Here is a 15,895-nt window from a genome sequence, read left to right as displayed (position 1 = left end):
GACACCTGTTGGAGGATTCAGCCAGCATTGTCCTGTTCATCATTTTCATTATCAGAGCTCAATAATCATATTAAGTGGAAACACGGATTATTCCATTTAGGACAACTTAATTTGATCCTAAAACAACCGTTAAGTGACAAAATAAGCCACTTGTAATTTTTATGGATTATCAACACACAAAGGAGAATGCCAAAAAATTCAACCAGAGTTAAGTGGGGAAATGGCAATGTTCCACGAGAGGATCAATGTGATCTTTAGATCCCGGGCCCAGTGTTTTCCAGAACCTCAACAATCTAAAAAAAAAACCTCACAAAACTAAGTTTTAAAATTACATACACTTAGTTTTCATTATTAAAATATTAAATGCAGATCAAAAGAATTCCCACAAGAATACAAAAGGAAAATAAACATACTTCCCGCAACAGAATCTTCATGAAACTTTAAAAACCTTTTATGTGAAACTACATTTCTTTAGGAGTATTTTCACAAAACACATTTGCACTAATGTGGAGTGTGAAGTTTATAGACTATTCAGAGTTCACAATGACGTCAAACATCATAACATTTTTTAAGTTTTCCAAAGCATAGTTGTATGTAACTCATCTCACTTATCTCAAAATATCAAGCAATATGGTTCTGAAATTGTCTATCCCCATTTATAAAAGGGAACTCAAAGACTTTCAGAGACAGCAACAAATGAACGTTCTGTGACATTAAAAGATTAGTTCATGGATACGCACATTTGCTTTTTGCTTCAATTGAAATAAAAATTAGCCTGATTAATGTATTATTCACTTACTTTGTTATCAAATACTATTTTAAGACCTATCATGAATTGGTGTCTTGTGCTTTTTTTTTAGTACTATGACAAACAGCATGAGTTTTGATTAAAAAAACAAGTCATGTTCAAAAGCAATTACATCTTTTTAGGCAAAAAGAAACACCATTTGATAAAGGAACACAGACCAGATACATATGATCAAAGCATAAAGACTGAGAGGAATACACAGAGGGAAATTTTTACATTGACAGAACTAGAAATAAATGTGTTTGGGCAAAGGCAAAGGCTGATTTCAATAAACAAGCCAAAAATAGGACTATTTTTCCTCTTCTGAAAATTAAGTAAAAGATCAAAGACACATACACACACATACTCACACACACACACGTGCACACACACAGAATCCCTGTGTTCTTTGTTTTGTCCTTAAGAAACTCTCTTGATGCTTCCTGCTCTCAATCTTCCAGCATCTCTCTTCCTGCCCTCCATGAAAAGCAAGTAGGGGAAATGGGAGCAGCATAGATCCCTATTTAGCATGATTTACACTGTTTTTAATACCAGTTTGAGTAGACCTGGTACACTGCACTTTAAAAATATTAGTAGCCAACACACTTTTTCTATATGGAATCATATCACCTGAATTAAATATTCCTTTAAAGGCCAGAAAAACCTGTAACAAACCATCATTGCTAGAAATATGAGAGTTGGTGGGAATGCTGGCATTAGCTTTGGTTAGTGGATGAGTCATATTTCCAGTTCTTAAGGACATGTACAGCACTAAAATATATTTGGCAAAACCAAAAGGGCTGTGATCTTGTGTATATGTATGTGGGGCTCTGTTTTTGCTAGAGAAGAGTAGGAGGGAGTGTGGGAGGGGGCAGAGTGGCAGAGCGGTTGATTTATTTTTCAAATTCACATTTATGAACACAAAGAGAGAGCTGTCAGCAGTACACATGCCAATGTCCAAACAGCAGCCAGACTCGCCTCTTTCCATCTGGGTAGGCCAGACACAAAACTACATCTCGCGATCTAGGAAAATCAAGAGTCAGATACAAGGGGACTAGAGAGAGAAAAAACAGTTCTGGAAATGTCCAGCTACATGTGATTGCTAGTGATTAGAATGTGGAGTTTTAATGAATTGAAGGACTGAGGGATATTTAGCCAATCCAAACCGAAAAAACTAACAGGCAAACCTTAAAGCAAGCTGGCTCCAATATATCTTCTGAGCAGGTAAAAAGTATAAGAGAAATTAATTTCACATAAAGAGACAACAAGGAGTCAGCTATTACTCAGGTGCTGCTTAGATGAGTTACAGGGTCCTAAGCATCAGGTGAGTGCACATCAACAGGGTGACATGTCAGGAACTATAGACAAAGCAGGATCTCGAGCTGTATTTCCAGGCTCCTATCATACAAGAGAGACAATGGTCCCTCTCTAGGTCATTGATAAGACTGCATCTAAAAAGCTACATATTATTCTCAACACAGAGTTGAAAAGCTGAACCAACAGCTAAAGAAACTGACTAAAAATATTTTTTTTCTGTAGTTAGAAACACTAGGAATGTTAATAGTGACTCTTCCACGGGTCTAACTCAAGTAAGGATTTTATACAAGGTAAGTTAAAAAAAAAATTAAGGATAATCGATCATTGTGCTGACAAAATTATGGTCTGGCCAATCTAGTATGTTTACGTTTAACAATAATTATGTTTAACAACAATTAAAATGAACGACTGGCTGAGTGAAAACACACAGACACGTGCGCGCACACACACACACAAATCCTGAACAGCCTGCACTTACTGGAGAGAGAATTTGGAAGCAGTAAAAAGCCGAAATTAAAGCACTTAATGATGATTACACCCCAGATAAATGCACAATGCTTTGTGATTTACAGTGCTAGTTCCCATAAATTACTTCATTTAAACATAAAAACCATGTGGAAAGGTCAGGTCGGGTATTATTATCCCCATTTTACAGATGAGAAAGCTGAGTTTCCAAATCACCTTATCTGCATCTGGTTTCGTCAGTCATCTAAGTCCTATAGAAAACTTTCTTACATTATGAGATCAAGATATCATAGCTATACAACTCAGTGAATAAACTTTAATACTTCTTTATTCTTCTATGCCTCGGTTTCCTCAGATATGACATGGGGGTCATTTTAAGTGAGAGATGAAACTGAAAGAATATATGAGTTGAGATTTACAGAAAGTTCTGGTTTTAAAGAGGCTCACAGTGCAGCAGTTTTACACTTTAACTGCAAAAGCTAAGAAAAAAGTCACAATAATGAAAACACTCTTGCATTTTTGGTTTAAACAAAGAAAACTGAGTAAGTATATGACACATGTCATATACTTTCAATGCTCAGCCTTTCAAAATTTGCTTTTGAAGCTTACTACATTAGGGACCACATGATATCAGAAAGTAAACTGATCTCAATGAATATGATTTGAAAGACATACTTAAGATATTTTTAAATTCTCAACATGAATTTGTCTTGAACTTTTAAAGTGTATTTATTTAAATTTCTCAAAAGGAATAGAAGTTCACTATTTAAAGTAACATATAAGAAAAAACAGAAAAATAGAATACACCTCCAATCTCCAATACATCTCTAATCTATGTCTGCAACAAATCTGACTGCCATAGAATTTTATGACAAAAAAATCAAATGATTTATGATAGCCAGAAAAAAGGAAGTATTAACAAAACAAACTTATAATTTGTGAAGAAAGGCAAATCCGCAATCTGACTTTAAACTCTGGGAATAAAAGACATTCATTTCTGGGCATACATTCCTAACGGGCAAAATCTTGAGATGCAATCGTGTGATTACTATACTTTTCAGGAATGCACATTATATTAATTAAATATACAACATAATGTCAAATGTTATGCTTGTCACTAAAGAAAAGCCAGGCATATTTAGTTAAAGTACTTAGAACTAGATATCTAAGAACACAATTGTTTATTGTACATTCTAAACTCCAGGTATCAGAAAAGCTCATTTGCACATTCAGCTGGAGGAAACGTAATATTTACTTGTTAATTAAAGGGCAAATAACATTTAAAAAGAGAAAAAGAAAAGTTTCTTTACTGCTGAAAATATATCCATCAGCTGTGGCGACATTAATAGTTGCAACTCTTGAATACATGTAAGTTTAATCATGCAACTGGTAGAGTTCAAACTTTCAATTAACAAACTACAAGCCTTTTCAAGCGTAGGCTCTCGGTGCAGTGACAAATACTGTTCAGAAATCAATACTCACTCCAACTTGCCTGCATATAATGAGTTACATCAAGCACGGTTTCAATACTAACGGGCATTATATGTCAGAGATGCATGCAGTAATGCTTACTCCAGAAAGAATTCAATTAAATCATCGGATCATTCTTTGCACAGAGCTGTTACCCTCTGCGTACATCACCTATATACAGGGCTTTTCCTCTGCATGCTGCCATTTCATAATCTCTGCCTGAATGTACGACACATGCTGCCACCTGAATCTGTTGTTTAACTCCCTTTACAGAGTTCTAAAGGGGGCGGGGATAAGAGGGAAATGGAAGAGAAATAAACGATTACTCCAGAAAACAACAATTTGATTTTATTTCCAGGAAACAGGGCAGCCACAACAACGTGAGAAACTGTCAGGTACAAAGTAAGTTCTTTGCGTCCTGTGGCTTCAGCCAGGAGCGCGGCTGTCGCTTTTCCCGTCTTCTCCATCACCCTCTGGCCACCTCTGCGTCTCCATCTGCACCGCGAACCCCAGCAGCGGATGCGCTCGCCAGCCAAGCTAAGCTGGGTAGGTTGGCCAGAAAAGTTGTCAGGACAGGTGGGAGGTAGACAAGTGCTCGGGAGCCCGCTCCCCAGCGTCCACCTGGTGAAACTTCAGAGCCCCCAGAGGAGAGAACGAAAGAAGCAACCAACCTACATGAAGGATAACAAAACTGGAGGGGAACAGAGGGCGGGACCGGGAGAGCCGGGGTTCACGTACTTCTTTGAGCGGCTTGACTGAGAAAGCCCACGGCTACTGCGAGACGCTCCACATGTCTCCTTTTGGGTTCCCCCGGCGGAAGGCAGTCATTTACAGTCCGCTTCCAGCCCCAGGCCGGATCCGGGGGGCGCGGGGCCAGCCTGCCGGTGGTTTTGCCCGAGGAGCGGGCTCCCAAGCGCGAGTCAGGCTCCCTCCGCCGGGCGCCCAGACCTCGATCCCCATGAACGCTCGGAATGGGTCCTTAGAACCGCATTTCAACACATCTTACAGGGCTCCGCGAACACACACACAGAACATGCTCCAGGCAGTGCCCAAGCGCACAGGGCAAGCCCAGGAGCAACCCAGCGCTGGGGGAGGAGAAATGGGACTCGGGGAGGGACGGGGAAGTAGTTAGACAATAGTCAGGGGAGGTTATTCCCGGGACAAAAAGCACCTGGCAAAGCGCGCCGAGGTCAGTCCCTTCGAATCTCCACATTTCTGACAATGGCTTCCCGGGGAATTTGTTTAAACACCCAAGTGGCAGACAGCAACAAGCCCGCAGCACAAGCAACAGAGCGCCGTCACCGGAGTCGTAACTACTTTTTCTTTCTCTCTTCCCCACTAGCCCGGCGCAGGCCACGCGAGATGCCGAAGCCAGCAGGTCCCCACAGTCTCCGGCTCGACCGTGCCAGCGTGCGCCCCGAGCGAGCTTCGGCGAGGAACAATGGGTGCCCCACGTCCCACCTGGCACGAACTCTGGGGACAGCCCTCCTTGTACCCTGTATGCCCCACCCCCGACGGACCGCGAGAGCTCCCCACGATCCTTGCCCCAGTCCTGGCGGGGACCTGGCTCACCCCTCGTGAGCCCAGGACTCCGGGCGTTAGTCGGGGACGCCCCCCGGCCACTCACCTGCGGAGAACTGGCCGTGGGCCGACCCCAGAAGAGGCCAAGGGGAGAGGAACAAGAGCGCCACAAAAGCAGGCAGCGCCGCCGCCGCCGTATCCATGCCGAGTTTGGGAGAAGTTTCAAGCAGCTTTGCAAAGAGCTGCCGGGGGGATCGCCGCGAAATCCACGACGGAGGCGCGGGCCGGGCCTCGCGGGCTGAGGACCGGAGAGGACAGCCGCCCGCCCGCACTTTTTCCTTCTTCGCGGTCGCTAAACTACCTCTGGGGCGAAAGCGTCGCCAGCGTCGCCGGCCGGCCGCGGCGGTAGCTCTCCATGCTCGGCGGAGGCTGCTCCTGTTAGTCAAGAGTTACTTTGCTTGGGGAGGGACGGGGGCGGAGCCGGGGGTGACGTCGCCCCGCGGGCTCCGGGCGCTTCTGAGGAATGCGGGCTCGGGCGCGGCGCCGCCGCCGCCTCCTGCCGGAGAGACGCGCGCCAGCGCCGGACGCGCGCCCCGCGCCCCGCGCCGCCTTTGTTCGCTGCCTGGTCCCGGCCGCCAGCCGCCGCTCGCGGGGTGGTGGGGGGGATGCGGGCGGGAAAGGGGACCCGGCGCAGCTCTCTGCCCTGTTCCAGAAATCAGAGTTTGAGAGGCGAGAGTTCGGTAAGCCGTGCGACCAGACGACCGACGACGCGCGCAGAGAAACCCCTGCCGTCCGAGGAGAGGCGTCCTGGGGTTCCGTCCCCAAGGTGGAGGTCCCCCCGAGCTGTTGCCGATAGAAAGGGGAGTGTGGAAGTGTCCTGAGGAAACACCCGCCCGCCTTGAAAACTCCCCTTTCCTTATTCTTGTAATAAGGAATAAGACACCCCACCCCCATCGAAAACTTGTCCCTTATTCATAGAATAAATAAAACTTGAACCAGAATAAACAATCGGTAACTTTCCAGCGTGAACGGCTGGCGTGTCTCCTTTCTGGTTTATTTGTCATTTGCCAAGTATTTGGATTTACTCTGCTTCACTGACTTTGCTTGTTGTTCTGAAACCTTCCGGCCCCTTTCCACTTCTCACCTAAGAACTGCATCAGGGCTTATTATCCCTTCCCTGCACCTAGGTCTGGTGGGGTAGGAAAGGGTGTGTGTGTGTGTGTGTTTGTGTGTGGTTTTATTATTATTATTATTTATATCTAGTAGCTAGTTAAAGCATAAGTATTTAACAAAAGGACTTTTACACTGACCATGAAAACAGCTTCTTTGAAATGATTCATCTGGCAGAAAATAATGCTATATTATGACAGTAAAATATTTCACAGTTAACTACTTCAGCAGCTTGAAGTGGTTTCGCCATATGCCACCCTGCCTTACTTTCTGTGGTAAGACTGTATGGTACATACTTTATTCATTTTGGTGAAATATCACAAAAAAATAGGTATAGTCACAATTGAATAACATAATAACTTTGATTCAGAATTCTTATGTGTTATGTACAATTACTAAAACAAGTCTGTTGATTGACATCTGTCAGTTTCTCAGACATCTTAGCCTTTGTAAATCAAGACAATGTGAAATTCATTTTAATATAACATTCACATAATTTACCAAGCCCCATATTCTTTTAATCAAATATATGCTATTAATGAGCAGACTTATGACAGAGCCTGTGGAAATAAAAACGTAATAAATATACACACAAATATATACATGTATACATACATATTATACACACATACATATCAGGCAGAAGAGACTTTTAAAAATTCTGTGAGAGTAGTAGCCTGCTCATTAGCACACTGACTAGCCCAACACTTGTCAATTGAGTTCAACACAGTTAAGTTCATCCTTCCTTAGGGTACAATGTAGATATTTTTTTTAACTCATTAACCTATACCTTTCAGCACACCATCACCATTCCATTTCTTTAATTAGAGAACATTCCTAGATCCCAGGTAACAAAAAACTGAGGGACATGTTTTTCTTTTTGAGGACAGTAGAACTTCCTAAAATTTAGCAGCAATTTGCCCCAGTAAAAAAAAACAAAATCCTACCTTCTATATACTAATTCATCTGTTCTACTCTTGTGAGAAATGTAAAAGAAGTTCATGACGTGGTAATTTGTTGTTTAAACACACAAACAAAAAACTTCATTAAAGATTTTCACACAGTGCCAGGACAAAGTACACACAATTCTTACCTTGTCCATTTTGGGGGACAGCTGATAGAAGATTCATTTCTTGAAACTTTATTACTTTCTCTATCATGGAAGTAATAATAATAGCAGGTAATGTTTAGAAAGTTCTTCAAATGTTCTAGGCTCTAGTCTTAGGATATACAATGTCACATTGAGACATCAAGATTTTCAGTGTTTCACTGAGTTCAGACAACAATTCCGAAGACTTTGGTACAATTAGTATTCCCATTTGACAAATAAGGAAACAAGGTTATAGATTAAATAAACTTACCCAAAGACATATACTTAAGTGAGAAGTGGGGGAGGCAATGCAAAGAGAAGAAAGGAAATTCTCAAAAGAAATCAGCAAACCAACACAGACGCTTTCTCACTAAAAATCAAAAGAATGCAATAAAACTTTTAGGTGAGTACATTATTCCTTTTGTGCCTAACTAATGCTGCCAGTATGGATTGAAATCGCTTGAGTAGAAACCTTGTGGGTCTTCTACATAGCTAAGTGCTTGGCAAATATTAGGAATCAGTAGATTTTTGCTCATTTGAAAGAATAAATGAATACATGAATCAATAGAAGTATAAATTTGGTTAAACTTTTAGAAAAAAAAGTCAGCCTGCATTAAAAATCACTAAAATCTTTGTATTCTTTAATCTAGAAGCTATTGCAAGTAAATAATCCAAAATATGAAAAATGTTATTTACAGTAAGATTTTTATCATTTACAAAAAAGTGGAGAATATAAATATTCTACAATAGACAGATTCATAAGCATTATATAGTAGACTATCTCATAGCCACTAGAAATGAAAGTTATGACAAAAGAGTAAATTGCAAGATGGAAAAATGATTATGATCAAATGTTGGGTAAAATAATCAGAAGACATTACAGTTTCAGTTTAGAAAGATAAAAAAGTTCTGGAGAGGGCTGGTGGTAACGGTTGCCTAACAACGTGAATGGACTCAATGCCACCAAACTATATACTCAAAAATTGGTAAAATGATAAAGTTTATGCCATGTATATTTTATGACAATAAACAAAAGCAGAAGACAAAAGTCTGTGTACTATGACCAAGAAAAAAAGAACGCTGAAAAAATTTCAAAACATAGCATTAATATGATTAGCGATAGATGCAGTATACTAAAATGTTATGGCAGCTCTTCTCTATTTTCTTCCTGTTTTGGCATATGGTTACAGTATTCCTTTTGACAGGGGACAGCTTCGTGTTCTGATTGCAGATCTACCACACACTAACTCCAATCATAACCTTAGATCTGCGTTTGGCGAGTGTTTGCTGAAGAATCCCAGTTCTATCAGATTTAAATAAGTATAATTCAAAACTACAGCCTCAAGATTAAATTAGCTTGGAGAACTCTGGACTGAGCAAAGTTTAACAGATTTCTTCAATATAGCAAGCTTCTTTATGGTAGGATCTTTCCCATGGTTTCCAATATGGTATTGTGCATTATAAGTCTATTGGGGAAGGAAAAAAAATGCATTATTTCTCAGTTTTGGACCACAGAACCCTTTAATAGAGGAGTAGGTCTCAGGACCAGGGTTCCAGGGAACAGAATTTTGGAACATTGCCTTAAACAACATTTAGTACCACCGTATCTTAATTTCCTTCATGTGAAAATGAAGTAATAATATTTTTAGAGGATTAAATGAGATAGAGATATATATATATATATTTGTACAGCTGCAGATTTGCTTGTAAGTATAGACATCAGGCCAGGCACGGTGGCTCACAACTGTAATCCCAGCACTTTGGGAGGCTGAGGTGGGTGGATCACAAGGTCAGAGGATCAAAACCATCCTGGCCAACATGGTGAAATCCCGTCTCTACTAAAAATACAAAAATTAACTGGGCGTGGTGGCACACACCTGTAGTCCCAGCTACTCAGGAGGCTGAGGCAGGAGAATCACTTGAACCCAGGAGATGGAGGTTGCAGTGAGCCGAGATCATGCCACTGCACTCCAGCCTGGCAACAGAGTGAGACTCCATTTCAAAAAAAAAAAAAAAGTATAGACATAAAAGGGCCTGGTTGATAACAGCTGCTAAATGTTATTTTCCTTGTTCACTGAAGGACTACGCACAAACTTGCATTGAGCGGAAGCAAGGTTTTTATATTTACCCAGTGGCAGATCATGAGTGTACACACAGCATGTATTTATAAACAATTAGATAATATTCTCAGCTTATTAATAATAACTAATTGCTTATATTATGCTTTTTAGTTTGTAAAGCATATTCACCCACATGAATATGATAGATCATAATCTATCCTCACTCCAACTCTGTGAAGGAGGCAAGACAGGTATGATTAATTTCACTTAACTGAGGAGGAAAACCAAAGCTTAAAGCGATTAAAATACTTGCCCAGGGTTATGCTGCTGGCTAATAGCAGGACTATAACTCTGACCTGGGTCTTCAGATTCTAAGTCTCATTTTCTTCCCATTCCTATGTACCTAATTCTTATCTCTAAAAATTTTTATTTGAGTCAGGTGTCAAAATCCTCAAGCCAATTCTTCTTGCAGAGCCTCTTGACCTGGTAGATAGAAATAAGCTTCTATTTTCTCTTTGAAAGAAGAAAAACACACCTATAAGCACTTTCTTACAGGAAACTTCTTGCATGGGTGCGTGTGTTGTCAAAAGAATCCCCGGGGACAAGAGGGACAGGGAATTTCTGACAATAAAGCCCATGAATGGAGCAGGGACTTCCAGAGTGGAAAAATGTGCTTGTCATACCCTTAAAAGCTGTCACCTTGGATGGGCATTGTAACCTTGGACTGTAGAACAAAGCCTGACTCCTCCCTGGAGTTGCACTGTGACCTGTCCGGTTAGCTAGGCCCTTAGACCTTGACAACAGAGTATGCAGGAAAAAGAGGAATAGTGATGCCACTTGCCTGCATTTCTCAGGAAATTCTCCTCTCTATATGGTCTTAGGTAATTTCTGATCAGATGGAAAGACATACACTGTATTTACAACCAGAGTTATTTTGCAAGTCCCTTGAACCCTTAAAATATCCATAACTGAGGATTAGTTCAGAAACACTAGTCAAGAAAATGCATGCTCCAAAGGTTTTATCAAGGGAAGCAGAAAATGTGAGCAGCTTGAGAGCTCAGTATTGCCAATTTGGAAGAGCAATTTGCCTACAGCTGGATATAATTAACAAGCATGGGTCAAAAAGGAAGCCAATCATAAAAGTGTGAATTGGATTGAGGTGGAGGGAAGGGACGGTGACAGTCACTTCCAGAGCTGGTAGGTTCCCACTGGTGAGCCTCTCCCCGTTTTCAAAAAACCTAGTCTAATGATGTTAATAGAAGAATAAACTCTGAGGGAAAAAATGCCTGGTCTTCACAGTAACCCAGGATGTGTTTGACAAATTATTTTTTCTGGGACAATAAATGGTGCCTTATTCTCCCTTTATACTAGTTAGTATTTTCTAGGCCTACCAAAATGTATTATGTTTTTCATGGCTCACTATAGGTAAAGAGGTATAAAGGTACTGGCTATATAGCCTCCCATTGAATCCTGTTTGAATTCTTTTGCTCTAAATGCATAAATTATCATAGGGAATTTTTGTTGTTGTTATTTTGGTAAAAACCAGGAAAGAGGATAACTTAAAACTAATTAAATACATCATGCATTCAATAATAAATACATCTTGTGGGGTTAAGAGCTCATGTGCAAAGTTGCAGCCTGATGAGAATTAACACAGCTGAATAATAAATTCTCTAATGATTATGCTCCTTTCCTCCTCCCACCTACTTCTGAGTGGAGCTGGGGGGCTGGCTTCACATATGGAACCCTGTGGATCTTGCCATCTTTCTTCTCTGCTTATTGTGGTCTTGAGACAGAAAGAAATAGAAGTCTGAACACAAGATGCGGTGCTTCCAAAGCTTTGGAGATTTTTCTAATCCTCCAAATGTTCTCCAACAAAATCCTCCCTTTATACTGCTGATGCTGCCACAGCATTCATAACCAGGGGAAGTCTGACAAGAAAATGAACCATTAAAACCTACACACAAACATAGGGGCTCATTTCCATGCTGAAGTCATCTCTAACCAAAGCCAAAAATTCATTTCGTCATTTGCAAGCGTTTATTAAGTGCACAACACAGTGCTAGTTACTCTGTGGGGGATACAGGAGAATTAGTAGTTTACATCTGAGTTTAACAGGCAAAAATAAAAAAATAAAAATAAGAGACAACAAACCACTTGAGGGAAGAGGAAGATGAATAAATAAATAAATAAATAAATATGTATATATGTATGTATGTGTATGTATGTATATGCGTGTGTGCATATATATGTACCCTAAATGTGAAGGAGTAGAAAACAAAGCATTAAGTCATGGTGAAGTGCAACTGAAGGAAGAAACTTTGGGATATGGCTAGTTTTGAGCTAGATTTGAAAGAAAGTGATAGTTGTTGCAGGCAGGAAAAAAAAAAAAAGGCCTGAGGGGTAAACCGCTTTGTGAAGCTTGAACTTCTTCCTTAAACAGGCTTTCTGGGAAGTAGCTGGCTGTTAGTATCTGACCAAGGTGTGCCTCTCATTGACTGAACACTTGTCCATCCTAGGGATGAATTCTCAATTTTATTGATAATTTTTTTTAATCACCTAAGGAGCCTTGTTGGAAGACGCATAAAGTACACAACAGATTTCTCATAACATCAGTTTATAAGCATTTAAAGCTTCGCAACTGTCTAAATAAGCCCAGAGAAGAGTTCATTAAGAAATAGCTGCACGAGCACAGTGGAGTATTAAAATCACATGCAATTTCTTTGGGGCCATAATGAAACAGTCAATTAACTTTTTTACTTGTTGACAACTACAGCTGATATAAACTAATGGTCCACTGATCTGAGCAGAAAGTCAAAGAACAACAAGTTAAAACAGTCTGGGAAAAGAATCAGAGGCTGAATTGGTCAAAACATAGTTTTATTTCAGTTTCCACCTGATGTATAATAGCCACTTAACTATTTCGTATACACCTTAGAGAAGCTTGGTGAACAATGTGAATATACATAATAAATAATATTAGCTAATATTTAAAAATACTTTCCAGGGGGTGTTAGGCAGAATTATAACATTCCCCACCTCCACTACCAAAAAGATATCGGTGATGTAATCCCTGGAAGCTGTGAATATGTCACATCACAGGCCAAAGAAACTTTGCAGATGTTATCAAGTTAAGGATCTCACGATTGCAATATTTTCCTGTACTATTTGCATGAGTTCAGTGTAATCCACAAGAGTCCTTATAAGAGGGAGGCAGCAGAGTTGGAGTTAGAGAGAGAAGATGTAAGGATAGAAGAGAGGAAATGCTACACTGCTTATTTGGAAAATGGAGAAGGGGGCCATAAGCCAGGGAATACAAGTGTTTTTCACAAGGTGGATAAGTCAAGAGAATGGATTCTCCCCTAGAGCCTCCGGATGGAACACAGCCCTGCTGACTCCTTGACTGTAGTCTAGCGAAATCCATTTCTGACTTCTGACCTCCAGAACTGAAAGACAATAAATTTGTGTAGTTTTAAGCTACTAAATTTGCAGTAATTTGTTACAATAGCAATCCAAAGCTAATACGTATTATGGATCACCTCATTTGATCCTTAAAATGTTCTAACCACTTTATAGATGTGAAAACTGTTGCTCAAATAGGTTAAGCAGTTTGCTTAAGTAAATGATGGAGCTAAACTATAAATCCAGGTACTCTGACTCCAGAGTCTGTACCCTTAAAAAATACACTGTTTCCAAAAACACTAATTTAGAATGGTTAGAATATATTGTATTACTCCACAAAGGTAAACTGTGATAGCAAATTTATAAAAACCATATTGAATATATTTTCAGTCCTCTCTGTATTCACAGTGAAAACAATTCTTAACATTCTATTACAGTTCCTTTGCTATGAATGCTAGCAATCATATATTAGTTTGACATTATATTACTTCATCAGAGGAAGACATAAACTAGGAGATAACCTTTGTCAGTAGGTACCTTGATGATTAATCATCATTTACATTTGGCATTTTTCCTGTCATAACTCTCATTATGATGTCTTCTACAGATTATAAGCTGTTAGAAAGCTGAGACTGTATTTCCTCTATGTTCTACAAGGACCACAACCCATGTCATCCCATGTGCATGTTTGCATGTGTAGGTCATAATGAGTCTGTTGGTCATTAATGCGAGGATCATTGCCTCTTTAAGAATCAAACTTTTGTTTCATTGGTTCCTAGACTGTCATTCTAATGTCATGGAAGTTAAGGATTCTATATTGTTTATCATTATATCCCTGCCCATAAAACAGTGGTCATATAGTTGTTCAATTAAATGTAGTTGAGAAATGAATACATGAGCAGACTTTCTAAAGTAGCTTTGGAGAAGTCTGGCAGGAGAAGATGTTGAATTTTAAGAAAATGAAGGAAGAAATCCCTTGAAAGAAGGCTTAAGAATGATTGAACAGAGAAAGAAAAATCTTAATTTCTATGGCCATTTGAATAGTTTAAAAGTATCATTCTGATTCAAGATGCTGAAGTCCATCTTTTCCTTTATTCTATTTCTAATATTTTTCTTGTTTATGGCTCTAATACTGATCAAGAATGCAGACTTACTGGTTTCCTTCTTTTTGTATTCTTCCTTCTGTCTGAATAGGAAATATTATCATTTATGCATAACAAACAGCTGTTAACATCATTCATTTACATCTAGAGATATCGAAGACTTATTTTCATAAATCATTGTGTGATACTCAGAACTCAGTACCTGCTGGGGGATTGAGAGCTTTGTGTCTAAATCCACGGCATCAGGGACTGGGCGCGGTGGCTTATGCCTGTAATCCCAGCACTTTGAGAGGCCAAGCTGGGCAGATTGCTGGAGCCCAGGAGTTTGAGACCAGCCTGGGAAACACGGCAAAACCCTATCTCTATCAAAATAAATAAATAAATAGAAATACGAAAACTAGCCAGGCATGGCTATAGTTCCAGCTACTTGGGAGGCCAAGGTGGGAAGATTACTTGAGCCAGAGAGGTAGAGACTACAGTGAGCCAAGATCGCACCACGGCACTACAGCCTGGGTGGCACAGTGAGAGAGATCCTGTCTCCATAATAAATAAGTAAATACATGACAAATAAATAAATCCAAGGCATCCAGGATAAAGTGAGATTGCATACTAAAACAGTTTAGGGTGGTGTAAGTCATCTCAGATCTCAGAGTATTTGAGGTTTCCCCTTTCCTAGACAGCTTCAAGAAGGGAAAGCTAAGTTCACATCTCTTATTCACTATGCTATCTTTCAACGTAAAATACCTTAGTAAACAAATCAGGATCAGATTGATGGCCCTAGGATTCAGTTACTGGTTATACACTCTTATTTCAGGGTGGTTTGACTAAGATATGGCTCCTGCCAGCCTGCCCCACACAACCTTATTTCTTCATTTATTTGGTAAATATTCACTATGCGCCTCATAGGTGCCAGGTACTATTCTAGATACTGCTTATATAACAGGGCGCCACGTAGACAAAAATCTTTGTCCACAGTTACATTCTAGTGGAGGGAGACAGACAATAAACAAACAAGTAAAGCCTATAAATGGTCTAGAAAGAATAATTGCTATTGTTATAATTAATATTGCAATATCTGAAAAATATCAGCAAAAAGAGGGATTTTTATTGTATTTGCTCCCAAACCAAGATTAGATTCAATGTAACAATGTTATCAAAAGTAACATTTTAACTCAGTATAAGAAAAGAATGTGTTATTCATATATTTTTAAAAAAAAATTTCGGCCAGGCGTGGCGGCTCACGCCTGTAATCCCAGCACTTTGGGAGGCCGAGGTGGGTGGATCACGGGGCAGGAGATCGAGACCATCCTGGCTAACATGGTGAAACCCCATCTCTACTAAAAATACAAAAAAAATAAGCCGGGCGTGATGGCGGGCGCCTGTAGTCCCAGCTACTTGAGAGGCTGAGGCAGGAGAACAGCGTGAACCTGGGAGGCAGAGCTTGCAGTGAGTAGAGACTGCGTCACTGCACTCCAGCCTGGGCAACAGAGCTAGACTCCGTCTCAAAAAA

General features: G+C 40.2%; 1 protein-coding gene across 7 annotated transcripts in view; it reads right to left on the bottom strand.

The window, feature by feature from the left end:
* Positions 1–6,268, bottom strand: part of PTPRK (protein tyrosine phosphatase, receptor type, K) — a 594,458-nt gene extending 588,190 nt beyond the window's left edge. For all 7 annotated transcript variants that reach the window (XM_012002300.1, XM_012002301.1, XM_012002302.1 and 4 more), the window contains exon 1: positions 5,667–6,268. In XM_012002300.1, the coding sequence (XP_011857690.1) occupies positions 5,667–5,763 (97 nt within the window). In that variant the 5' untranslated portion in view covers positions 5,764–6,268. The remainder of the gene's footprint in view (positions 1–5,666) is intronic.
* Positions 6,269–15,895: the final 9,627 nt, after the last annotated feature.

Source organism: Mandrillus leucophaeus, unplaced genomic scaffold, assembly GCF_000951045.1.
Source record: "Mandrillus leucophaeus isolate KB7577 unplaced genomic scaffold, Mleu.le_1.0 Scaffold682, whole genome shotgun sequence".
Classification (NCBI taxonomy): Eukaryota; Metazoa; Chordata; class Mammalia; order Primates; family Cercopithecidae; genus Mandrillus; species Mandrillus leucophaeus.
Note: the sequence above shows the minus strand (reverse complement) of the source record. Positions and strands in the feature narration are given on the sequence as shown.